Source organism: Elgaria multicarinata, chromosome 2, assembly GCF_023053635.1.
Source record: "Elgaria multicarinata webbii isolate HBS135686 ecotype San Diego chromosome 2, rElgMul1.1.pri, whole genome shotgun sequence".
In the NCBI taxonomy this organism is placed as follows: Eukaryota; Metazoa; Chordata; class Lepidosauria; order Squamata; family Anguidae; genus Elgaria; species Elgaria multicarinata.
This window is the reverse complement of record NC_086172.1, coordinates 78,358,716-78,385,723: the sequence shown is the minus strand read 5'-3', so window position 1 is coordinate 78,385,723 and position 27,008 is coordinate 78,358,716. Positions and strand designations below refer to the sequence as shown.

At 47.4% G+C, this 27,008-nt stretch overlaps 1 protein-coding gene across 1 annotated transcript; it reads left to right on the top strand.

Annotated features, from left to right (window-relative positions):
- The first annotated feature begins 198 nt into the window (after positions 1-198).
- Positions 199-27,008, top strand: SSH3 (slingshot protein phosphatase 3). The gene is made up of 14 exons (XM_063116855.1): positions 199-376; positions 4,591-4,628; positions 7,494-7,683; positions 11,577-11,695; positions 14,757-14,828; positions 16,207-16,272; positions 17,380-17,574; positions 18,198-18,291; positions 18,588-18,716; positions 22,724-22,770; positions 23,097-23,243; positions 24,260-24,460; positions 25,277-25,709; positions 25,973-27,008. The coding sequence occupies exons 1-14, from the start codon at positions 311-313 to the stop codon at positions 26,471-26,473; spliced, it is 2,298 nt and encodes a 765-aa protein (XP_062972925.1). The 5' UTR covers positions 199-310; the 3' UTR covers positions 26,474-27,008.

The following is a 27,008-nucleotide window of genomic DNA, read 5'->3' as shown; positions in this document are numbered from 1 at the left end:
GCCATTCTCTGCTGGGGAGATTCCCTTGCTTCTTGGGCCTGTTCCTTTAAGACCTCCCCCAAGACGTGCCGGATAGTACTTTGCAGTCAAGGATCGCTCCGCTTCCTGGTTGAGGCGGCCGGCTGCAGCAGGAGCAGAAAGTTTACGGCAGGCAGCGGGTCCCACCCCGCAGCGGGTGAATGAGTGGCTCGGTACGCCCGCCCCCTGGAGGTTGTGTGAAGCGGCGGCGGCGGCTGGCTCCCAGTGGCACGATCTCTTCTCCGGCTTGGCTCCTGGGTTGGGAGCGGCGGAAGGGCGCCCGAGCCCACGCATGGCGCTTGTGACCGTCTGTCGCTCCCCCTCGGGGAGCGGCCACTCGACACCCACCGGCTGCAAGGTGAGCCACCCCCCTTCTAGCCCCGCTCCGGCAAGACGAATCCTTTTGCTCGGAGCAGGGCTTGGATCGACCCCAAACCGATACGATCCCACCCGCAGTCCTGGAGCCTCCAGCTGTTCTTTGGGGGACAGCCACGACCGTCTCTCCACCACCCACTTTCAGAGACCGGCGTGCGGGGATGCTTGGGTGCCGATTCCACCCTGTGCCTCCTGTCCCCAATGTACACGCCAACCTCTCGCTCTCCCTCTGTGGTCTTCCACTGCCCGCTGTGGACAGGCCAGGTGGTGCAGTCAGGGGCTGCAGCTTTCTTGGTTGTGCCAGAGGAAGAACTGGCCTTTGTTCTTGCACCGCCCTGCAGGGGGCGCTGTCGGAAGAAGGGCAGGGGGAATGTCACGTCGTGGTGGTGGTGGTGGTAGGAGGTGAAAGGTGGGGCAAGAGATTTCCCAGTTTCTCCAGACCTTCTCTTCCCTTCCCAGTAGAGGGAGCAGGGTGGAGTGAAGTAGTAGCGCTGGTAGGGTGGGTGGGGGTAAAAGAACTCCCTGTCACTCTAGGTGCAGCTTTTCTTCTTAGCTACAGCAGGGTCTCTAGTTTCCCAAGTGTGCTGCTCAAGGTGGATCAGTCACCCCTTTGACAGGAATGCCCTGTCACCTTCCTCTCGGATTCACCGTCCTGCCCACAAAAGCTTATGCCGGAACAAATTCGTTAGTCTTTAAGGTGCCCCTAGAGCCCTTGTAGTTTTAGCTTCAACAGACTAACATGGCTACTGCCTTTGTGGAAATTTGCAACTGGGATTGCCAAAGAGTGGCAAAAGGGTGATTATTAAAATGTTTCAGAACTCAAGTTGAAGGAGGGATCCCCATCTGTGTTAGTTGTTACGAATACAGAACCAGGGGGTGACAGTTGTTCTGGGTTATCTAATGGTGATGAAGACAGGGATGCAAGAACTTTGCCCAATCTGGGGCCCTCTAGATATGTTGGACTACAGCTCCCATCATCTTCCCCAACATGAATGGGGATGATGGGAGTTTCAGTCCAACATAACTGGAAGGGAAGGTTTGAGTTGGTGGTATACATCTTGCCTAGAAAGGTGTGATGGAAGCATTATATTGGCTTTTGCCTTGTCTTGGGAGCTCACAACCAGTAGATTTCCTCAGACGAGACCTTCCTAGGGAGTGAGGCAATCCGGCTGACGGAAGCCAGGCTGCTTGAGCCCCAGCCCCTCCAGGGAAGGGGCCAGTTGTGAAAGGATCATCCAGCAAGCTACTCTTTCATGGGCCTCTTGTCTAACAGAGGGTGGCTTCTTGTAGGACTCCTTCCTTCCCTCCTTGGACTACTCCAGTTCCAACTTCTCCTTGTAAGGAAACAATTTAGGGAAATTCTCAAAAGAATACCAGTGGTCAATGGACCATTCCTTCCTTGTGTCCCTGACAAGATGGTTTGTCTCTAATCAGCTTACAACAGCTCAAAATCCCGTGGAGAGAACTTGGGTGCTAATAGTGACATGTCAGTGAATTTCACAATTGGCCACTTCCTGCCAACTCTTTGCTGATTGCAACGTCAGAGACCCATGAAGTGTAGCAAAAATGTCCTTTGCAGAATGGCCTCCGCTCCTTCAGAACAGGAAGACTCCCCAGACCATAACACCAGTGCTGGATACGCCCTCATGTTCCTTGCATTGTGGCACCTCACACTTTAGTACACACCCCAAGCTTGGCAGTCTGTGGGACTGATTGAGTTCCAAGTATAATTAGACATTGTGTAAGGAGATGGTAATTAGGAAGTGGCGAGGAACACTGTTTGGGTTTTTTTTTCCATGCTTAAAATGTCACAGGAAATTGCCAGCAAACTGGGAAGCACATAGATAAGGTTATGCAAGAGATGGAATTCAAGGCTAGCCTAGGAAAATATTTGCAACCATTCCAAGAAAACAAGAGACTAGCCATGGACAGTGCCCTAAAAGGGGAGCCATTCTGTTCCCTGCATATGTATTTCCAAGCCTGGCATTCATTGAGGTCTCCCTGTTGCTTTGAAGCTATGATGTAGCACAGGTCTACACAACCTGTGACCCACCAGGTTAAACATAAACCATCAGCCATGTATTGTGGCATATCCAAGGCTTAATAAACTTTCTGGGTTTGCCTGTGCAGGAGTGGGTCCTCCAGAAATTTTGGACTACAACTCCCATCATTTCCCACCGTTAGCTGTGTTGGCTAGAGCTAACGGGAGTTGCAGGCTGAAACATCCGGAGGGCTGCAACTTGCCCACCATGTACTGTATGGCATGGGACTGCAAAAACAGGAGGGTTGTCAAGCACTTTGCAGCCCAGAATATGTGGCCAATAGGAAGCATTCAGCTTGGTGTGACATACCATATCCGAGCTTGGTGCAGAATGGTGAAAGCTAGAGCAGCAGCTAAAAGTGTGAGTTAGAAGGACTTTGGTTCAAATGTTGCCTGAGCCATGAACTTCCTGGCCCATGAACTTACCTTGGGCATGCCATTCTTCTCACAGCCCCACCATCTACAATACAGGGATAAAAAAATACTGACCTATCTTTTTAGGGTTGTTGTAAGGATCTGGAGATTATGTATGCGAGGTGCTTTCAGCGCTGAAAAAGTGCTGTCGTAATGCTAATGTATGTCAAGACAAATGTAATAAGGAGGAAGTTTCTTTGTTATACTTGGTTTCGTTTGCTTACGGCTTTCTGAGTGAGCATATGTTCTAGCCACTTATATAGGTCAAGAGTCAGCATTTATGGCATCACAGTTTTAAAGCAGAATCCCTTATCCATTGCTAAGCCAGGCCTTGTTTCACCCCCAAATAAAAATCAGCCCTCTTTTCAGAACTGAAGTTCGTCTGTTTTTGTTGTTGTTTTTCCTTTCCTTTTCATGATTGAGGTTGGAGATAGCAAAATGGCACTCTTCTGACAACTGTTGCCCACAGCAGCTCCATCACATTGCTTCATCTTAAAGCCAGCCCTGATTTGATGACCCATATAAAACAAGATACTTCCATCTTTTCAGCATTTCTTTTAATTAAGGAGGCCTGTAGTTGTAACTGCATAATGGAAGCCTGGCATTTCATTATCTGTATGTTGAGACACAGGCAGTTAAGAAGACACAAAGTATGATTTTTTTATTATTTTTAAAGAGAGTAAGCTTCTAGTCCTATTGGTACTGCGATCAGTTGAGAATATGTGTGTGCTGCTTGTGAGATTGCAGAAGCCAGAAGGGGACTGAGCAAGACTTCTGAGTCCTCAGGCGATGGGCTTCAGTACTCACCTTTCCCCATGACTAGCCGTAGCAGAACAAGTTAACACACATACAAATTCAGGCTGCAAATTTTGGACCATACTGTGCAGGACTATAACTGAGAAAAGTTATCCCAAGGAATCTGCATGTGCCACGGAGTTGTTTAGAACAGGAACGTTATGTCACACTGGGTTCTTCCACGCCAAACCAAACAGTGCAAACCCAGTTGTAAGATAACTAAAAAAATACCTGGGTTCCGCGTAATTTTCCTGGTACAAAGGAGTAACTCTCAAGCCCGTGTGGAAGGGCCCCCACCATTTGCTATTTGGTAGTGATCATCAGCAATAAATTAAACTTTTGCTAGCAGCAGTAAATAGTATACTTTTATGGTGGCTGCTGTGCAGTTGACTTTTTAACTGTGCATGAGTTAGATCTTTTATGATAAGTGATTTATATTTAATGGTTTTTATATGCAGTATTTACTATGTTTGCCTTTTACTGGATGTCAATGGCTACTAGTCATGATAGCTAATATTACCTCCAGAATCAGAGGCAATATGCCCCTCACTATCACTTGTTGGGCAACTTGAGCAGGAGGTGATATTTCCCTCATGTCCTGCTTGTGGATCACTGTGGGAACAGAATGCTGGGCTATTTAGGCCTTTATAATCCAGCATGACTCTTCTTATGGCAGGGTTGTACCCTGAGGTCTGGACAAATAAACTTAGTCATCACTTATTAGAAGGGCAGCCTCCTATCACTCCAAGTTTCAAATAGGTAGAGTTATAGGTTTGTCTGGTCAGAGCCCCTGTTTAATCCTTTTGGGAGGTCTTTGTGGAATTTGCTGAGTGCAGGATATTGGTGCTGGGATTATGGAAGCAAGCCTTCTTTTAATCTGCAACAAGAGCTTTCTCCTCCTCTGGTCTGGAGTAGTAGTGACTTATCCACCTGGAATTCCCTTGCAGGATGAAGATGTTCCCAGGAGAAGGCAGCTGCAGAGACGGTGAGGATGCAGCCTTCATAATCTTGTCCTTTTATACTCACATATTTAAGAAGTTCAGCGTCAAGCCCCACGTTCCTCATGTTTTACATAAATAATCTCATAGGTTTACATCTAGTGTGATACCCTCACTAGCAACCATCCAGCATTGGTAGTGTAATATCCTATCCACATCTAAGAGATGGGGAGTAACCAGGCTGTGCTTTGCAACTTAAAATTTAAAAAAATGGCTGCAAGCTGGATTTGTACAGTGAAAAAATGCAGAAGTGTATGTGTGTAGGTTCCTGAAACGGTGGTACAGAAGAGGAGTGGCCTTGCTGTCTTTGAAGATCTTTACACTCCCGTAGTGCTCCAGTAGTACAAAAGCATACTGGATCACCTAGGGTACACACACATACACACACATATTTGTGAACCATTCCTCCTCATATAAACAGGGGAAATAGTTCATATATTTATTTATTTAATTAATTAATTTATTACACTTATATACCGCTCCCATAGCCAGGGCTCTCTGTGGGTATTTGTGGGTATTTGATTGTGGGGAAAGGAAGAGTGGTGTAACTTAGTAGTAAGCATTACTGCTTCCCATGCGGACATATGACACTTGCAGAGCAGAATGCCACAAAACAATCGCAATTGCATTATGGGAGGAATCACATGTTTCCATCCTAAGTGTAATCTTGAGGGAAGACCTCCATACTGTGCTAAACAAAAGTGTAACAGTTGCCCATTTATTGCCAAAAATGGACGGTACCAAAAAAAAGGCCTTAGAGAGAACAGTGGGGAATAGGATAAAGTATTTTGGAACGGAAAATGTGCACCAAATCAATATTCTGAAAAATACTATGTTTCAAATATAATGTATTATGAAAAGATCTATAATTCTGGTAAATGGGGGGATCCAATTCCTTTTCCTCTGTAGCAGAACTGTCTACTTTTTAAAAAACATGTTTGAACTGTATTGCGGTAGTGGGGTGGAGAAAAGAAAAAATTGTTCCCTTTTCATAGAGCACTTCTGCTTTTTTTAAAAAATAACATTGGGGCACTATTACTTACATTAGTGTGCAATGTGAAGGGCAGCCTTTCCCAACCTGGTGCCCTCCAGATGTGTTGGACTAGAACTCCCATGATCCCGACAGCCTGTGCTGGCTGAGGGATTATGGGAGTTGTGGGCTAACACATCTGGAGAACAGAGTTGGAAGGGGCCTACAAGGCCATCGAGTCCAACCCCCTGCTCAATGCAGGAATCCACCCTAAAATATCCCTGACAGATGGTTGTCCAGCTGCCTCTTGAATGCCTCTAGTGTGGGAGAGCCCACAACCTCCCTAGGTAACTGATTCCATCGTCGTACTGCTCTAACAGTCAGGAAGTTTTTCCTGATGTCCATTGGAATCTGGCTTCCTTTAACTTGAGCCCGTTATTCCGTGTCCTGCACTCTGGGAGGATCGAGAAGAGATCCTGGCCCTCCTCTGTGTGACAACCTTTTAAGTATTTGAAGAGTGCTATCATGTCTCCCCTCAATCTTCTCTTCTCCAGGCTAAACATGCCCAGTTCTTTCAGTCTCTCTTCATAGGGCTTTGTTTCCAGACCCCTGATCATCCTGGTTGCCCTCCTCTGAACACGCTCCAGCTTGTCTGCGTCCTTCTTGAAATCTGGGCTCCACAATTCAAGAAGGATGCAGACAAGCTGGAGCGTGTTCAAAGGAGGGCAACCAGGATGATCAGAGGTCTGGAAACAAAGCCCTATGAAGAGAGACTGAAAAAACTGGGCATGTTTAGCCTGGAGAAGAGAAGATTGAGGGGAGACATGATTGCACTCTTCAAATACTTAAAAGGTTGTCACACAGAGGAGGGCCGGGATCTCTTCTCGATCCTCCCAGATTGCAGAACATGGAATAACGGGCTCAAGTTAAAGGAAGCCAGATTCCAGCTGGACATCAGGAAAAACTTCCTGGCTGTTAGAGCAGTGCGACAATAGAATCAGTTACCTAGGGAGGTTGTGGGCTCTCCCACACTAGAGGCATTCAAGAGGCAGCTGGACAAGCATCTGTCAGGGATGCTTTAGGGTGGATTCCTGCATTGAGCAGGGGGTTGGACTCGATGGCCTTGTAGGCCCCTTCCAACTCTGCTATTTTATGATTCTATGAACAGCACATTGGAGAAGGCTGGTGCAGGGAGCACTGGAGTCCTTCCCCCTAATTTACAATTTGTGGGGGAGGATTTTTGGAGCATCTATCTGCATAAAAGGGGCCGCGGCGGAAGGGAGGGGAGACAGAGACCTGGAAAAGAGGTTTTTATTTTGAATAAATGGGGCCCTCTCAGGTCAAATGATATACATTTAAAATAAATCACGGTCTACAGTTGTTGTTTTAAAAACTGAAATTGCAATTTCCAAGTTGCTTGCTCCATGTTACGAACTTCAACAGAGTTTGTTCAGTGTTAATCATACTTTCCTTAGATTCAAAGCCATTTAGTTGGGTTTTTAAAGTTTAAAATGAAATATTGTTTTCAATTCCACACCACTCCTGGATGCATTTAATGGCCTTAATGCTTCAGGCTAACAGTGTTTGCTTATTAGTTTCCCTCTGAATCCAAGGGCTCCCTGTCTCTGACTACTTCAAATGCTGAGATTTGATTTTGCAATCACAAAATGTTTCTAAGTCTTTCCCCTTGGGGGGGAAGGCAGGACTTAATGGGGCAAGCTCTCCATCCCCCTGGAGCAAACTTGACTCCCTCCCTGCTGGCTTCCCAAAGCAGCGACCAAGTCTAATTCTTTTACCTACGCTTTCTTTCCACCACTGAATGAGAGGGTTTTTCTACTACGGCAATCTCCCCTTTCTCCCTACCCCGCCCCCTCTTCTCCAGCCACAGCTTCGTCATGGTCAAAGGAGCCGCTCTGCTCCTGCAGGAAGAGGAGAAGCTGGAGGCAGTGCAAGAGGGTCCAGCAAGCCCCCTAGACCAGAAGCCAGAGAGCGAGAATGTTGCACCAGGACAGCAGGAACGGCACTTGCAGCAAATGGTGGGGCTGTTGCGGCCGGAAGACACCATCCGGCTGGTGAGACTGTTAATGGGGAGGATGGATATAGCCAAGTGGGAATGGAATGGTGGCGTCTGGGCAGCAATTGACCTGACCACAAAATGTATCTTTTGGGATGAACTCAGTGAGCCTGGAATAGCCAGTTATCTAGTTTAGTGTTTTGAGCAGGGCCTGCTCTACTGTTAGGCAGAGTGAGGCAGCTGCCGCTTGCAGCAGAAGATGAAGGATGGGATGGTCCCTGCCAACCCCTAAGATCCTCCCCTCTCTACCACCCAACCCCTGGAGAACCAGGTCAGCAGGGGAAAGTGGCCAGTGCGGCTGCCCGTCTTCTGTTTAGCCAGCGCTAACAGAGGGCGGGTGGCTGCTGCAAAGGAAAGCTCTCTGAGGAGGTAGCCTGCAGCATAGGCAATCTCCTGGGACACCTCCGCAGTTTCCATAACTTCTGGCTCTGAGGAAGGTCCTTGGCATTGCGGCAGTGGGCGGCAGTTAGAGGGGGGCAAGAGGATTGGGGAAGGACCGGGGCAGGGAGCACAGAGGGAGTGGAGGCAGAAGGTGGGGGACAGGATGAAGTGGTGGCAGGGAGGAAGTCGTGGCAGGAAGGGCGAGAAGAGGGGTGGGGTGAACCAAGGAGGGGAAAGACAGATCGGCAGGAGGGGGTGGCAAAACAGGGAGGATGAGGGGTGGGGCTTCAGTGGCAGCATGCCTGAGGGCACCCAGGAGTGTGCCACTGTCCCTGCATGGAGGACACAGTCCTAGTGGTGGTACTGAAGTAAGTTTCATTTGCAAGTCTGGTTGGATCCTGTACATCAGGGCTGCAGAACTTCATGCCTGGGAGCCAAATCTGTCCTTGAGGGGCACCACTGAAGGGTATGACCCCTTTCCCCGCAACTGTTGATCCTTTGGTAATTTCCTGGCTTTTATGCTGTTTCCCGTCATTCGAAAAGGCTGAAATGCCTCTCCCAAGGCTGAGTTACTGGCAGTAAGACCTTTAAATTAAAATACGCCGTTATTTTCGGTCCACCCCTTTCACCCTTGGCCCTGCCCACCAATGGAATGCAGCCCCCAAGAGCTTCTCCAAAATGGAATTTGACCCTCAGACTGAAAGAGGTTCAGCATCCCTGCTGTACCCGGAATAGGGGTGGGGTGCCTTCTTTGCCTCCAGCAGCAAGATGTCTTGGACCAGCCCTGGTTTTGAGTGCCTTTAGATCAATAAAGAGCCAGCTTCCCACTGTCAAACCAGACCAGTTTAAAGTTCGTCCTATCAATCAAATTACCTTACGTGGCTCCCCCCCCTTTACATTGTATGAGGCCAGTGAGATCTTCTTACCCCTCTATCTCCATGGTGACATAAATGGGCTCCTGTCCTTCTGAGCTCTCTTAGGAGCCACGAGCTCTACCCAGGATGCTTTGCTTCTACCAGGTCATGACATACCAGGGAACTGTTATAAATGGGGGGGGGGGGGGAAAGAACTATTCTGAGTAAGCAATATTTCAGAAGAGGGTGGTATAAGTCTCAGGCCTGCTCCTCACTGAGGTCGTAAACCCATGTCTGGATAATATCACTTCAGGCTACAGGTGAGGGCTCACATGATTGAATGTTCCCAGTGGAGGCTAGTGGCTCTGATATTGGGGTGAGTAAGTGAACCCCCTCTGAGTTTCAGTCAAAACCTGTCAAAACTCTCCTTCGCACCTTGGATAATGCCTTTAGAGTTCTGACTTGTTCTGACTGAAACCGGGAGCGGATTCACCACCCCACTGACATCGGAGCCACCAGCCTCCACTGACCTTTCCTCCAAGTGGGGGTAGGGTCAAAGAATTCAGTTGCACATAGAAAGCTAAATGTCAGGAAGAAGAGCTTTACTGGAGCCTTCTCATGGACTTGCTGGTTTTCTATGTGTAGGAATGTCGATACAACACACATATTTACTACCTCAGTAACGATTTCCTGATGACCCAGATTGCTTCCCAGGCTAGTTCCGATTTTCTGTGTACTTATCATCTGAATATCCCTCACTGTTTCTGACCTAACTTTGCCTTTCCCCTCCCCTCAGTGTGCGTCTAGACTCTGTGCTGCTTCTTGCCCAGCATTCTTGTGATAAATGGACTCAGCCCTGCCCCCAGCTCCAGAGATCCTGGACGTTCTGCTTGGCAGGGCATAACTAGGGGCCTCAGTGTCCATGCTTGTGGAGGCTTATGGCGTGTGGGTGGGGTGGGAGAGGGATTCCTCTCCTTTTGGAATGTGGCTTTCAGGCAGACATTCAGCTGGGAGCTGCAGTCACTTCCCCATTTATGGCCTGTGGGTCTTTTGCTCTCTTGGGCAGGCAGCCAGAGCTGGCGTCTCTGCTGAGCTTGATCCCAGCACTGGGGACTGTGCTGGGAAATTTCCAAGCGGGCCTAAATAACATTTTTCTTCTTCTAGAGAGTGAATCACAACAGCTTCCAAGCACCTGGAACAATTCTTTAAGGCAGTGGCTTTTGAGCTACTTTCTGGTGGACGCTGATGGTATTTGGAAGCTTACCAGGGGCTGCTCAATTAGAAGATCAATCATTTTACTGGCAGAACCAAGCTACCCTGAAAGGCAGTTTGCTCACTGTTGCTGATCATCCCCTGCAGTGTACAAAATTGAGAAATAAATAAATGTGCATCTTTGAAGTCTGCTCTCACTTCAAGCAGGGCAATAGTGAGCCCCAGTGTGTACACACACACACACACACACACACACACACACACACACACACACACACACACAAGAACTGAGTATGTGCACCGTCCTAAAACTCGCCCCAGAATCCTTGGCAAAGCTACTGATGTGTGTGTACACTGATGTCAGCATGGAAATGTTTCCTTGAAGACAGAAAGCTTGAAAAACACCACCTTAAAACCCAGTAACAGAGGTTCCTTTCGTGGTATCCTACCATGAAATCCCAAATCGCATTCACTTATCACTAAGGGCCTTTTCACATGTGAAACTTACAAGCTACTTGAGCTTTGTAAATCAGTTTGCAGTATATATATTATGGTTTCGTTTTCACATTAACAATTAATACACCTTTGATTTTTCTTTCACATTGGCAGCATTCATTACCAACAACATAGAAATAGCAGGAGAAGGGATCAAATATACTTCTTAGTAGCAAGTAAAAATTGTCTGAAGATTATAACAATGTAATTATAATACATCTAGAGAGTGGATAGGGAGGCCTTGTTGTCTGACCCTTCCCTACCCAACAATTGATAAGCTATGCACACTTGTCCATCATCTTTCCAACACGGTTTAGTGACTCAGATATTTGACATTGTAGAAAACTATGTTTCTAGACCTATTGACTGTAGAAAAAGTAGTAGAAGTGGGTTCTGAAGGCTGAAACACTACATGGTCAATTTAAAAACACTGTTGTATGTTCTGCAAGATTTTGCTTTGAAGTCTTACATAGAATGATTTGGAAGGGATGATTTATGGATTTGAGAATCTGGATTTAACCACACTAGGGCTTTTAGTCAGCCTCAACTATGATGCAACATGCACTTCAACTTGCTTCAGTCGCTGGCAGTATTGCAAACACATATGTTTATTTCTGGAAAAATGTAAATAGAGTTTCTCCTCCAAACCATTGCTTCTTTTCTCATACTGGAAATTGCACAAATGGCTACAAAGAAGGAATATGATACATCCTCTAGCCTGGGCCTGCCTGGAACCTACCATAGCTGCGCACATGTGTTGCTCGCTATGTTATTTTCATGTAAGTACAAATATGAAATTTAGCCATGGCACTGGCCTCAGGAACCACGGAAGGCTTCCAAAATGGCTGCTGGGACTGCTCCACAGCCGTTGATGGTTGGGAATCTCATTGCCATGGAGGTGCAGATAACATTGAAGGACAGTCTTGTGAGGGCTGTGTGTGTTTTCCAGGCTGTGAGGCTGGAGTCAGCTCGAGCTCATCGAATCCGGTACCTGCTTGTCGTGTCAGCAGCGGAGATGGAAAGCAAGAATGAGATGGTGCTGCTGGGAGTGGACTTCCCTGAAGAAGGGTGAGAGGCCAAGGGAGGGAGTAGAAGGGGGTGGGGAGAAAGGGTATTGGTGAGGAAAAGAGTGAAAGGAGGGGATGCATGATTCGGTACACCAGGGATGGGCAACTTGTGGCCCTCCAGACTTGCTCAAGGTTATCCAGTGACCTTTACAGCTCAGGAGCTGGGTTTCCAAGCCAGATCTTCCCAGCAAATTCAGCACTGAGCCTCCACTACACCAAGCATGGATAGACTTGAGACTTGCAAAATCGATGTTATGGTGTGTGTGGGTTGTTGTTTTTACTAGAACCCTCTGGTCCTTCAACTGGAGTGAGGTGAAAAATGAGTGGGGGTGGGGTGGAGCTAGATGTGAAATGGTGGCCCTACTGTACCTCATGAGCCATACGCCGGAATCGCCAGCATATACAAATCTACATCTGACCTTATTACAGAGGGGGAATTCTAACAGTGTGTTTTAGATTTTTTGTTCTTGCTATAGTTAAATAGAAGTCAGAAACCCCAACCCCACCATCGATCTAATAGTCAGTCTCCATGTACCTTCTGCCCACCCTTGCACAACCCCATTTAATTCTGTGCTGGTACAGAAATTGATGGGGGTGGGGGTTGCCTTCCCAAGGACTGCAAAGTCAGGGATTGTCCCATTTTGGTTAGTACAAAGTCCCCTTCTGTTTGGCTGTATTATACACAGGGCATTATAATAATTTGCTAGAAGTGATGCAAAACCATCCAGGTCTCTTTCCCAGGGCATGTCCAGAGTAGGGTGACCAACTGTCAGGATTTTTCAGGATTTGTCCAGGTTTTTATTCTATCCTGTTTGTCAGGGAGGATTTTCTGTAATTTTCTATAAATTCCAAGAATGACATGCTTTCCCCTTTAAGGCTGCCATTAGTGTGATGGGGGAATGACGCGCTTTCTGGAGGTGCATCATTCCCCCCCCCCCTTAAATGAGGAAGTGTGTAATTCCCGGACATTATAGAAAAGGCCCTGATTGGAGCAGGGGGCAGGCAGGAATGACACGCTTTCCCCTCCTCCGCCCTGATTGGAGTGGAGGAGGGGAAGTGCTTCCTGAGGGCCTCTGGAAAGTGCATCATTCCCCCTCACCATGCTAATGGTGGCTACTAGTGTGGCAGGGGGAAATTACATGCTTTCCAAAAGCCCAAGAATGTGTGATTCCCTCCCCTCACCCCCACTGGATGTCCTCATTTTTGTTTTCCCAAATATGGTCACCCTAGTCCAGAGGACACTTAACTCTAGAGATCAAAAATACTGTTTGAGCACTTCTGGTCCCTACAGCAGAGAGCTCTCGGCTGGAGGTTTTTCCGGTTTAACTCAGCATGCTAAGCTAAGTTTTCTTGGAGTACAGTCTCTAGTCACTCCACTCTCAGTTACGTTTATGCATGTGCTGAAGCATGGCCTGTTCCAAGCTTCTACTTGTGAAAGAATGAAAGGGAAAGAGCTGCTGACTCTCGACAATCGGTTCACTAAAGTTTGCTGAACCCAGATAATTCAGAAAGGCGGACACAAAGTTTAGACAAAAGGGATTCACAAAGCAGAAAAGTAAAATGCTAAAAAACACAAAAGACTGACTTCACGTTACAGTGAGGAAAGATGAATGAGCATTTTCAGTTAGAAAACCTCCAGTGGCTAATATTTCCTAGCCTCATGTCTTTCGCATGGTATCTTCCACAAGGCATGAACCCATATGAGATACCACATAAGTCTCTTAGGCCACAATCTGCTGCAAATTTGCTTAAAACCAAGTCCCATTGAACTTAGTGAGCCTTACTTCAGAACAAATACGCATAGGATCAGGCTGTAAATTCTGCTTCTCTAACATGGCTGTGATCTTAACCACCACTAGCTGAAGCAAATGCCAATGAATCACTCAAAGTTAGCAAATGCATCTAGGAGCCAAGTACACAAGGCTTTTGTTCTCTCCATGAAGTTAGTAGAAGTAAGAACACAACCACCACCCTTTATCAAATGCATCATTGCTTCAGAGTCGTTTCTTACTTTTCTGATGCATATCTAACCACGTTAATGTGTTTTACTCCCTGGCTAAACCAGTTTTGCAACTGTTCACTGAGGGTTTTTTCCTCCTCTTTTCCAGCTTGTGTGCTCCAGAAACCTTTGTTTATATATTCAGTCAGGGCACAGGTACTCAAGCATGTCATAATAAAGCAAGGAGCTGAATGGAAAATAGCTGTATTTCTTAACTACTTCAGTATAGGGAGTCCCTGTCTGAGCAATAAGATGCAAACCACTGCTGTGTTTGTTTGACTTTGACTTTGCAGCTAAGAGCCACTGTAGAAATCAATTATCAAGCCATTGCAAAGGCAGTTTAAGGGGAGAGCATAGGGGTAAATTGTATGTATGTATGTATTTACCCTATAAGTCAGAAAGGTGTGACCACATTGTGTACAGTTCTGGTCACCACACCTAAAAATGGATATTGTAGAGTTGGAAAACGTACAGAAAAGGGCAACTAAAATTATGAAGGGGCTGGAGCAACTCCCCTATGAGGAAAGGTTACAACATCTGGGATTGTTTAACTTAAAAAAAAGCTAAGGGAGAGAGGACCTGATAGAGGTGTACAAAATCATGCAATGTGGATAGGGAGGCATTTTTCTCCCTCTCTCAAAATACTAGAACCCAATGGGGTCATCCCATGAAACTCATTGGTGGGAGATTCAGGATGGATAAAAGGAAATAGTTCTTCACACAGCCCATAGTTAAACTATGGAATTTACTTCCTCAGTATGTAGTGATAGCCACCAACTAGGATGGCTTTAAAAGGGGATTGGACAAATTCATGTAAGGTTATGGATGGCTACTAGTCCTGGTGGATATGTGCTATCTTCTGTATTAGAGGCAGTATGCCTGTGTACACCAGTTGCTGTTGCACTCATGTTATGCTTGTGGGTTTCCCATGGGTAGCTGGTTGGCCTCTGGGTGAAGAGAATTCTGGACTAGATGGAGCCTTGGTCTGATCCAGCAGGGTTCTTCTCATGTTCTATACTAACTCCTTTAGGAGCTGTCTGATTTCTTTCTCTTTCTTTCTCAGCTTGGCTGTCTGCACGTTGGGGATGGTGCTTCCACTATGGAGTGACACCCAGGTCTTCCTTGATGGCGATGGGTAAGATACCTCCGCTCCATAAGCCATTCACGTTGTCCATGTAATACCAATCCTTGTATTAGCATTAAGCTTTCAGCCTCTAATATAACTTTGCTTTGCCAAACAGACAGGGATGATGAAAAGCCGTTGTTGTGTGTCTTTATTTTTCTCTTTATGCCCAGGCTGAAGTGGAATAAATAGGAGATGCCTCCTCCTTGATCCTAATAATTGTCTCCATGCATACGAGCAAAGAGATGCTGGCCAGACCAAGGCATTTCAGTGGCAGAGGCAAAAAAATCCAAGTGACATCCATCCCCATCCCCAAGAAAAATATAATAATAAATAACAGCACCCAAAATTTTCTGTCTGACCTCCTCAGGACACAATGTCCCCAATCCACTGCAAACCTAAGTGCACAACTCTGCATTGGAGAATGTCCATAGGCTACATGAGGGGAGGGCAACTTGTGGCCCTACAGATATTTTGATCTACAACTCCTACCAGGCCTAAACAGCATAGCCAATTGTGAGGGATCATGGGAGTCGTAGGCCAAAACCTCTGGAGAACCACGAGTTGCCCACACTTGGGCTACATCTTCACAGCCTGACTCAATCCAGAGCTTATTATAGCCAGGGTTGTGAATTTGAATTTGCTATGAACTTCATACATCGTCGCTTCTAGTCACGTTGCTTCTGATCGGATGGCTACAAAGCATTTGCTGTGCTTGCAGCTCAGAGGGAGGACTTCAATGCCTAGGGCCAACCCTGAGGTCTAAGTTCTACTGACTGTTTTTAATCTTCATTAGAACCTGGATTTTGAGTCATTTTAAGGCATGGTATTGAACCTCTTTCAGCCCAAGGCCTCTTTGAAGTGTGGCTCGCGGCAGAGAGGTTCTTGGCAGAGTGATTCCTTTTTGCTCCTGCTGCCAGGAGCAATGGTACACTGTCAGAGCAATGGCAACAGAGTAGCCGGAGGGCAGCCGGAGGACTGTTCCCGCTGCATCTGGATCCCTACTCAATGCCTCCCTCAATTCAGCACTTATTGCTCAAGACATTAGAGTGTGCCTGGGCACACCTGGCACGCCTATGTTTATGGCTGGAAAAGAAGAATTTCTTTATGAAAGCAAAAAATCTCTAGAAGGATTGTACAGTGCAGAGGGAGAGTGCTTAGCATATTAACTGGTGCAATCCATTAGTCGGTGCAATCCATTATTAGAACATGCAGATTAAGACCCAATTCTTCTGCTTGCAAAATGGGATCTGGCATTGCGGTATAACTCAAGCCAGTTACACAACTGTGCCAGCCCTTACATCCATATATGCTTGTTTTCATGTATCTGCATCCCTGATGGAGCACTTCCAAGTGGCTGCTGAAATTAGTTTCGCTTCTCTTTCCCTAGGGGCTTCAGTGTGACATCTGGGGGGCAGACGCGGATCTTTAAGCCCATTTCGGTCCAGACCATGTGGTGAGTGAAGCTGTTGGGTGGGGCAAAGAATGTGAAGGGCATGGGATGGGAGAGGACCAATGAATCCCTTTGGGAATCGGGACCCAGTTGCCATGATTGCTTTGGGTAGCAGGGTGGGGAGGGGTATTAAATGCTGTGGAGGGAGGAGAGATCTATAGCATTTCTCTAATAGTAGTGGAAGCTTTTGGAGGAGTTTAAATTGTATGTGGAGGGGAGCTGGAGAGAGAGCTGGATGGGTCAGGTTCCTCCTTCCACATCCCACCCTCCTTTGTTTTACAGTTCCCCAACGGCCAAATTGATTCAGGGTTCAGGGGACTTCTTGCCAGCAGTGGTGGGGCCTACACCCCAAAGTGGGTGCATGGGGGCCTGCTGGCATGCAGCTCCAACGTAATTGCTAAGATCCCATTCATTCATTCATTCACTCACTCACTCACTTACTCCCCCAAACACCCACAGCAAACAGGCTTTTCGAAGGCCTGATTGCAGCGGAGAAAGGATGGTTTTTCAGAAGGGGGCACAGTGTTGGGAGAGGTGGATTGGATCTTCCCTACCCAACAGCAAGCCCCCGCCCCTGAAAATACCCCAACACACACACATGCTGGAATGAGGTTTTAAAAGCCTCCGCTGGCACCAATGGAGGCTTTTTAGAAGCCTCATTGCAGTGTGGGAGGGAGTAGGGGAAGTGCTTCATCTCTGATCTTTGGAGGTTTCCTGGCCCTGTCGTAAAGCACTGCAAATCAGCCCCTGTCCTGTAACTGTGTTTATGTCTGAAAGAAGGTGCGGGTGGGGCTGCTGCTCCAGGTTTTGCTCCCAACCCACCCCTTGGCTGTGGTGCCCGCCACCTTGGGCACATAATAATAATAATAATAATAATAATAATAATAATAATAATAATAATTTTATTTATTTATTTATTTATTTATTACCCGCCTCTCCCTCTGGATCGAGGTGGGGAACAACACCAAACACAATATAATACTTAAAATTTAAAAGAGCATATAAAACCAATACAATATTAAAATAACAATCACAGCATCTCAAAATTCTTAGGTTCACTTCCCTTCCCTTCTCGTGTTTCTGGTGTCCGACTCTCCTCTCTGCCCTCAGGTCTGCACTGCAAGCGCTGCACAAGGCATGCAGCGAAGCCGTCTGCAACAACCACTTCCCAGGCGGCAGTGCCTTGAGCTGGACGGAGTGGTATCAGAAGGCCGTGAACTCGGAGCAGAGCTGCATTAACGAATGGCTGGCCATGTCTGACTTGGAATCTGTGCGGCCCAGTTCACCTGCAGTCTTCTCTGAGCAGTCAGTGATGCCCCTTTCCCCCCTGGGGCTGGTTGTAGGCTGGGACTGGCAGTCAGTGGAGCAGTTAGCCATAGGAACAGAGGAAGCTGCCTTAGACTCAGTCAGACCCTTGGTCCACCTAGCTCAGTTCTGGCAGCAGCTCCCCGGGGTTTCCTGCCTTACCTGGAGACTACAGGGATTGAACCCGGGACCTTCTGCATGCAAAGCAGATGCTCTACCACTGAGCTACAGATCCTCTGCATGGACATTTGAGATGATCTTGCTAGTCAGTCTAGAATCCAGTGTGTTCCCAGCCCCCCAGTTCTGGTTCCACTTCAGCAGCCAAGCCCAATAACTAAGAGAGAGGAGATTTTCTTTGAGTGTAGGAGATACCGATCAGAGACTCTGGTCAGAGCAAAAAAACAGCAACAATCCACCATTATACTGGCCCCACAGCCTTCTTTTTCAGTCTTGAATGAATCAGGCTACCTAGGGAAATGCAAAGCTTCAGGACAGAATCAGATGTGTAACCCTGCTGCCATCGGGGTGTGGGAGGGGTCTGTAGGGGAGACTTGGCGTGATGGTGTCTGGGGCAGAGTCTGGCGGGCCGAGAGCTTTGCCGACCCTCCATCTCTGTGCCTCAGGCCGACAGCACAGGAGATGACAGAGCGGATGATCCGGGCCAAGCTGCGTGAGGTGATGGCCACCACTGACCTGGAGAACATCACCTCCAAGGAGGTGGGATGTTGGGACAAGGGAATTCTGGAAGAGGAGGTGATGGGGTTGTGTGGGAAAAGAGGAAGTGAGGGAACGGAAACTCCCGTGTGATGAGGCGGGATTTGGGAACATGAAAGGGGAAAGGCCCTTAATAGGGACAGGGAAGGGGAGAGTTTGGGGTTGTGTGGAATTTGGGAAGTGGAGATATGTATGGTGGGTGATGGGGAAGGCACAGGGTGAGGGTGTGTAATTTACAGAGCAGCCAGGCCGGTACACGAGGGACACTGGCTTTCACAGTCTCCTCTCTTCTCCCACAGATCCGTACAGAGCTGGAGCGGCGAGCCGGCTGCAGCCTGAAGGACTACAAGGAGTTCATTGACAATGAGATGCTGCTCATCATGGCTCAGATGGATCGGCCCTCCAGAATCTTTGACTACCTGTACTTGGTGAGAAAGCACAAGAGGCGATCCCTGATGCAGACAGGGGGGTGGGCGAGGCACCCTTCATCTCAGCTTTTAGGCCCTCAAACTCTCCTCTGATGGCAGAAAGATGGAAGACTATTTAACTTTTATGATTACATTTATATCCCAACTTTTTTCCTCTTGCAAGGAACCCAAGGTGGCATACATGGTCCTCCTCCTCTCCATTTTAACCTGTGAGGTAGGTTAGGCTCAGAGTCAGTGACTGGCTCATGCCTGAGTGGGGACTAGAACCCAGATCTCATGACTCCCAGTCCAACACTCTAACCACTACACCACACCACACCGATTTTTGCAGCCACCTAGTTGCTTCTAAGCTATGCCTCTCTTCTACTATAAGAGGAAGCGAAATGCCCCATCGCCTCCCTTCTCTCTCTCCTAAACTGTGTATAGCCCATGTTGAGAGATAGCACAGTCTTTACTTCACGTGCAGCTGAAGGTCAGAAACAGTAACTCGGGCACAATGCTTCATTTCCTCTCTTTAACAAGTGTGCCATAGAGGCTGGAGTTAGGGAACAGGTGCTAGAGCAGAATATTTACTGCTCTGCTTAACCAAAAGACAGATTCCGCACTAATATTGTTGGATGCAGAAGCAAAACCAAAAAAAGGATGTTTTTAAAGTGATGGATAACAGATCGTTCCCATGCAGCCAGGCTCTTCCCACATCATCTATTACACAGGGACAGAATTTGGGAAAACAACCACCAAATGTGATTTGGTTACTATTATTATTATTATTATTATTATTATTATTATTATTATTATTATTATTTACATTTATATACCGCCCCATAGCCGAAGCTCTCTGGGTGGTTTTCCTAGTTTGACTGTGTGCCCCTTCATGACCACGTGTTAAATAGTGACGTTCAAGTTAAATTCTACAGCATCACCACAACAACTTCTCCTTCGATGCACATTTTCCAAAGGTGGAGCCTTCGTACTTAGCAGTTTATGGCAGTTTGTGACTAAGTTTGTGACTAAGTTGTCTGTAGATCATTATTTGCAGCCCTGGATGAAAGTAAGAGGCTGCTCCCTTTAAACAAATACAAGTTTAATTTTCCACACATACAATTAAATTGTTCAAGGTGTTGTGAAGCACGGATCCAAAATGATGGTTAGAGCAGTACGACAATGGAACCAATTACCTAGGGAAGTTGTGGGCTCTCCCGCACTAGATGCCTTCAAGAGGCAGCTGGACAACCATCTGTCAGGGATGCTTTAAGGTGGATTCCTGCATTTAAGGTGGATTCCTGCATTAAGCAAGGGGGCTGGACTCGATGGCTTTATAGGCCCCTTCCAACTCTGCTATTCTATGATTCTATGAAAATACTGGAAAGCAAGGTTACCTTATTCCCCACCCACCCCATCCCCTTGGATACAGCTGTAGCAGGGGCTACGCTGAGCATCTATCATCAAGTAACAAGTTCCACTCTGCCCACCCTCCCCGGTGCAGCAGTGATCTTCTGTCACATGCTTGCCATGCAGAGCTGAATGGATGCGTAAAATCAAGGGAAAGGAGCTGGGCCTTTTATGGAGCCCCTCCTGTATCATGGAAACAGCTTCATCTAGGAACATGTTTGGTGTAATTGTCTTATCTAGACGACAGAATTTAGGCTGCAATGCTATATTCCAGGGGTAGGGGGATCTGTTGTCCTCCAGATGTTTTGGACAACCTTTGGCCCCAGCAGCATGGCCACCAGTCAGTCATAATCCAAAGTATTTTGTGGGCATCAGGTTGCCTACTTCTGCCATACACACTTACCTGGGAGTGCACTGGACCACACTGTTAGTTATAAGTACAACAAAAGAAACAAATTCAAGTTGAGTTCAGCATACATTGTAAACTAAACAAGTTTTTAAAAGTTTGAAGAGTGAGTACGATAGAGACAATACAAACACTGAGTACAGCCAAATCTTCAACACCGTCAAGATTTAACAGCAACAAAATCCCAGGGCTTGTCTATACAGTTTCTTTACCCCGACCTAAATGCACATATTCACATTTTAGGTTACATGACACAGCTGTCCATCCGCCTCTGCGTTGGGTTTTAACTGCAATAATGCACATATTCGCATTCGCAATTTACTGCGACTTTTAGATCGGGTCCAAGTTTGCACTGTGTTACGGCTGTGTGTCTTTGAGGGAGTTATGTCGTATTTTGACATGTGGGCAGAGCTTTGAGGGTAGGACAACATGATTGGCCCATTTCCCAATTTTGCTCCAATCTGCTGCCTCCTTTGTTCGTGCCGATTTTAGTTTGAAGTCTCTGCGGAGCTCCACAGAGAAAGCTTCTTAAAACAAATTTATTCCTCTATTTATATATATATATATATATATATTTATTGCATTTCTCTACCGCCCAATATGCGAAGCTCTCTGGGCAGTTCATGAAAACAGAGGGGGAAACGGGCAGCCAGACGAGGAGACGTGGTCTGCTGCCTCCTTCCTTTCCCTCTCTAGCCTCGTCCCCACCCCCACTCCTGCTTGGTTTGTGTGTTATATTAGTCTGCAGAGCTCCACAGATAAGATTTATAGCTTCGTTGGCTTCTACTTTTTATCATCGTATATGGGCTAATAATGCACATGTAAGCATTAATAACTCACTATAAAAAAAATAATTCAGGAAAGAAATCGCTGTTGCTGCTGCAGTGTGATGTTCTTTACCTACACTCAAATCAACGAAAAATCAGGTTTTTATTTAATGAGGAGCAATCCCACTGTCGTATTGACGAGGGCCCAGAAGTCTTTAGCAAATTGAATCGCTCTCGTATATGTTTCCGTGAAACATCTAATCCTGACCACACTGCTGGAGATAGGCTAACAGAATAGATTGGGCGTCTTTAACACTTGTCAAAATGAGCTTCTCCGAGAATATACACAAAACAGCCTTTCCCCCTGCATTTTGCTTTTGCGACAGCTAAAGTGAGTTAGAATCCCCACTGAATATCAGCAGTCTTTAAGTAGGTAGGCAAGCCCTAAGCCATCCTTCCCCAAACTTGGGCCCATCAGATATTTTGGACTTCAACTCCCAGCAACCCAGCCAGCATGGCTAATAATCAGGAATGTTAGGAGTTTTAGTTCCAAAAAAACGGGAGGGCATCAGGTTGGAGAAGGATGTCCTAATCCTTTCATCATCCCAATTGGGAGTATGCCCATCATTAAAGGGTGCTTAAGGAAGAACTAATCTACATTATTTACTTAAAACGTATATTACCTGCCCTTTTCCTTAAAAATAGCATCCAAATCTATAAAATCCTAAAAACACCCAAATCATCAACTAAATCCAATTCACAGAATTGGCAGAATCTTCTACCCCAACTAGCAGCAAGTTTAAAATCAAAATGGACACAGACCCCACAATAGTATAAAATACTCAGACCGCCCCCCCATTTCCCTCAAAAGCTCTCTGAGTCAAGTTTATCCATTTCCTGAAGGAGAGCAATGAAAATGCCAGATGGACATCAGTAGTATACTGACATCCATCCAGGGGCCACCACTGGAAAGGCCCTATCTTTGGTGTTCATTAGCCTAGCTTCAACAGGCAGGTGAACATACAGCACAGCCCTGGAAACTGTCCTAAGAAATTCAGTAGGTGTACATGGGAGTAAAACACATTAGGTGGTTTACTAGGCAGTAAGTGATCCTTTGTATGCACTCTTAGGCAAAACAGATTCACTGATGGGCCAAAGTTACTTCCTGCACCTAAAAAAAAAGCCCAAGCACATTAGAAAAAAGGGATTTTGCGCTATTTTTCTACACGCAGGCAATTTTTCACATCGAATAGCATTCAAAAATGCAGCTCCTTGACCTGAAGCCTGAAATGGTAGAAAACAGGCGTTTGCTAAATGTGTAGCTCTTGAGTGGCTCACTGCCAGAGGTATTTAAAGAGCAAGTCCAGGATGTGTGTATGTTTAATGGGTTACACACCCTGGGACTGAACTGTGTGTCTGGTGTTTGTTCCTTTCTGTCCCAGGGCTCTGAATGGAATGCAGCCAACCTTGAGGAACTCCAAAGGAACAGGTATGAGATCAATACAAGATGCTGCTCAGAGAACAAGGCCAGCACTTTCAGGACCTTCATCTGATATGGAATCCTTGGACTTTGAGACAACCATTTTCCACACCTCAACTCAAGCATTTTGAAGTCGGAAGGGATTTCTGCTCTAAGTTTCAGATCCACTCTGAGATACCAAGGGATTGTAGAGTTGATGGTTAAGAGACAAAGCAGGGTTTAGTTAGGTGGGGTGGAAGAAATGGCATTAAAACCATGGTGAGAGGGAGCTGCTAGTCCCCATTGGTCGATATAATGGGAGAAGCCAGCTGATCCCCGCCCGCCTTGCCTTTTAGAGTCAGCCACATCGTCAACGTGACCCGTGAGATCGACAACTTCTTCCCAGAGCACTTCACGTACATGAACGTGCGGCTCTATGATGAGGAGATGTCACAGCTGCTGCCGCACTGGAAGGAGACCTACAGCTTCATTTCAGCTGCCCGGTGAGAAGCAGGCACCGAGACGGAAGACGCATACATGAATGTGGCTGCGGCATCGTGCATTGCAAAGAGGTTAATTAGCGTGGCCCCGATCCAGCCGAGGGCACTGCATGCACAGGAGTGGGCTTCTGGGTGCGAAACCTAGGGCTGAGCTGAAAGGGGTGGGCCCATTTCATGAAAAACTTTGCCTCCTTGTGAAATGCCGCTTGCCCATGGTTGAGAGGGCTGGTGAAACAAGGCAAAGGTATGAGCCCTTTCTCTCACCCTGCAAGTTTTTATGGGTGAGAATTTGGCACAGTGCATCCCCTGTTTCCTTAGGAACTGCCAGATGATTGTAGGAATACAGGAAGCTGCCTTGAGTCAGACCATTGAGCCATCTTGCCCTGTATTGTCAACATGGACTGGCAGCAGTTCTTCGGGGTTCCCTGGGGATGCTGGGGGATTGAACCTGGGACCTTTTGCATGCAAAGCAGGTGCTCTACCACTGAGCTACAGCCCCCTCCCTACAGTTTACTGTAGTTCTAATCAGCTCCTAGTTCTGGGTTTGCGAATCCAGCATTTTGGCTGCATAAGCAATTTCTAAGCCAATGGACTGGGAACCACATGTGCAATGGAGGACAGAAATTATTGTGAGATTTGACAGAGCCAGTTACCTATTTGGAAGAGATAGGGACTGAATCCAGCTCTCTTATCCCATATTGGGCATTTTCTGGCTCAAATCTACCATCGCTGCTGCAAACAACATCTGGAAGTTCCCTTTGTTTCCCAAGCTAGAGCTCTGCCAATTGAGCAACCAGAGTCCTTTTAAAAGCAATATTGAGAGTTGCTTACTTCCCTGGTCACTGCCGAGCATCATGGCCTCAGGGTAACTAACTAATCTGTGCTTTGGTCAAGTTGAGTTAGGCCAAGAAACAGGGGTATCCTCTACTTGGCTAAGGCTGGGGCGACTGGATGCTCAATCTTCTATATGTCCTGGGCGGTGTGGTAGCTCTGCTTACAGCCAAGATTCTCCCCTGCAGGGCGCAAGGCTGCCGGGTGTTGGTGCACTGCAAGATGGGCGTGAGCCGCTCTGGCTCCACGGTGATTGCCTACGCCATGAAGGAGTACGGCTGGTCCCTGGAGCAGGCCCTTTGCCATGTGCGGGAGCGACGGCCAATTGTCCACCCCAACCCAGGCTTCATGAGACAGCTAGAGCTTTACCAGGGCATTCTGGATGCCAGGTGACTGCAACGGAAGGGAGAGGCGGGCATGTTGTGGTCTGGTCAGTGTGCATGCAAGAAGGCAAGGAAGGTTGTTGGGATCCGAAGCTGCCCAATGCAGCTATACAAAAAATAAAAATAAAAAATGGATGTGCTGCTGTTGTCCAAGGGCCAAACAACATGTTACATGCAAACATGTGTAACACGTGCAATAGTAACTTGATGACCCTTTCTTAATTGTGAACTGCCCAGAGACAATAAATAAAATTAATGAATTATTTAACTGGAAAATTGGCTTCAAGATGGGGGGATACTATTGGAATCATGAAAATAACCGTGTGGGGGGACTCTTAACTCTTCTCTTCCCTTCCCGAGATCCTAAATATCTATTTGTAAGAACAAACATGGATGAAACCCTCAACAGGGAAAAGCTGATGAGGTGATTTTGGAGTGAGAAAACAACAGGCACAGAAGGGTTAAGGAGATACACTCACACTGCTTTTCCATTCCCAACCGCCCACTCCAAAGCAATTGCTCCAGGTTTTTTCTTTAAAGGGGGCGTCTGTTAGGAGCTACTTTTGCCTGCAAACTTACAGACCGCAAAATGCGTAAGTTTGCAGCTAAAATTAGGAAGGAGTTGGTAATGATTTTTAATAGATTATTTTTTGGGGGGCTGTCACTGTGGCTTGATTTTAAACCCTTTCCTTATTTGGCTCTTTTTGAAAAAGGATATGATGTGCCTTACTAACCTGTGATAGCAGCTTGGTAATGTTTATAAAGAAACCCTCTTACCTCTCACATCCTAGTATGTTGTGTTCACTTCGTGTCTGTCTACAGCCGACACAGCACCCTCTGGGAACAAAAGTTAGGAGACGACCGATCAGAAGGCTCTTCAGAGATAAGTGATGCCAGCAATGATCTCTCAGGGAGCCCAGGCTATGAGACTTTGAGCTCAGAAGAAGAGCCAGAAGAGTCAGTGACAACCCCCCAGTACTGCTTCCGACCTTTGCGGGAACCTCCTGAAGAACCCACCCACCCTCTAGCCTCCCCTGGTGGCCCTGAACTTAGTCTCCAGGTATCAGAGGAACCCGGGGCATCAGACGACTCAGGAGCCGAGGAGGTGCGGAGACACCTGGCGACCATGCGAGTACCGGAGAAGCCAGCCATGCTCCGACGGACACGCATCAATCTCTACGCGGTCATGCGCAGCATCAGTGAGATGGATAGCCCAGAACACATCTCTGTGCCAGAGCATGCCTCCGAGGAAGAGGTATGGGGGTCACGCAAGGCATGCACCTGGAGAGGGCGAGTGGAGGGAGTAGACAAACTCATAATGGCGGGAAGGACTAAGGGCAGGAGGAACGGAGCCTGGATGGCAGTAAGGGAAACAAAAACGGCAGCGCATAAATAGATGCTGAGCACCTTAGATGCTGGAACCTAAGCTGATATAGAGGGAAATGGGAGAGGTAGGATGAAGGGGAATCCTGCATGGTTCTTGGTGTTCAATCAATCTACCTCTTTCTCCCCAAACAGGTATTTCTCCATGCTGACAGGAAGACTCCTGTGACCTCTGAGCCATCGCCTCCAAATGAGGAGAGTTTAAGGTCAGCGACAGACTCTACAGCAAAAGAGTCCCTGCCTGGAGGGGAGCAGGCTCAGGGACGCAGACCTGGGCGGCGTGGACGTAGAGCTCCCCGGAGCCGCCCCCAGCCCTGCAAGCAGCTCTCCTACCACCCGGCACCAGGCAGGGTGCGCAAAGTTGTTCGGCGCATGGAGGGCCCTGTCCCATTTGGCCGCAGGCCCCCTTTGCAGCACCGCCTTTCTGTGGCTCAACTGGCTGATGCTGCCCTGGTGGTGAGTCGGGCCAAGGAGTTTGAGGGGCAGGTGGATCCTGAAAGCCCTCACAAGCTCCTGTCGCCTTCTCCGCCAGGAGCCCAGCCTGGAGAAAGCACTGCCCCCCGGTCCCTGCCCTCCTCCCGGTCCCGACGGGTGGTGCGCCAGGCCAGTGTTGACATGGAGCCCAGCTCAGGCTGAAAACCTGCCTCTGCCTTTCTCTGATTACTAAGTGGGGTGATTCTTGGGGCCTGGAGTCTGAACAGAAGGGTCATTTCTTACCATGGGGGACTTCCTTCCTCTGCCTAAGGCACTTGAGTGGCCATTGGCCTGGGAGATGGCATCTTCTGAACACTGCCTGGAGGAAGGGTAGGTAGAAGGAGGGGAGACCAGCCCTTCAGGAAACTAGAACTGCATCACAAGCTCACCTCCGCGTCCTTGGGTACCACTGGTGGGGAAGAGAACCAGTCCCTCCGTCCGCTTGTTTCAGGCCTCCCAGTGGACTGGAAGATTGCACAGCTCCAAGTTCACATTGCAGGGCACTTCTGCTTGTTCCTTTTAACTTGCTTATGATGCCACTGTAGGAGGGCCAAGGCAGTAGCCTCTCACTGTGATCCAGCTGGGGAAACAAGCAGCCCCGACTTCCTTTTGCACGCATACGCACACATTATGCCATTGCCAGCTTCACTCAGCCTGAAAATAAAGAGTTAACTCACTTTTTCCACTTGCCAGAGTT

Coding starts and splice junctions, on each gene's coding strand:
- SSH3 (XM_063116855.1), top strand. CDS start 311: ATGGCGCTTGTGACCGTCTGTCGCTCCCCCTCGGGGAGCGGCCACTCG. Junction 16,273..17,379: donor ATTTCGGTCCAGACCATGTG/GTGAGTGAAGCT, acceptor CTCTGCCCTCAG/GTCTGCACTGCAAGCGCTGC. Junction 17,575..18,197: donor CCTGCAGTCTTCTCTGAGCA/GTCAGTGATGCC, acceptor TCTGTGCCTCAG/GCCGACAGCACAGGAGATGA.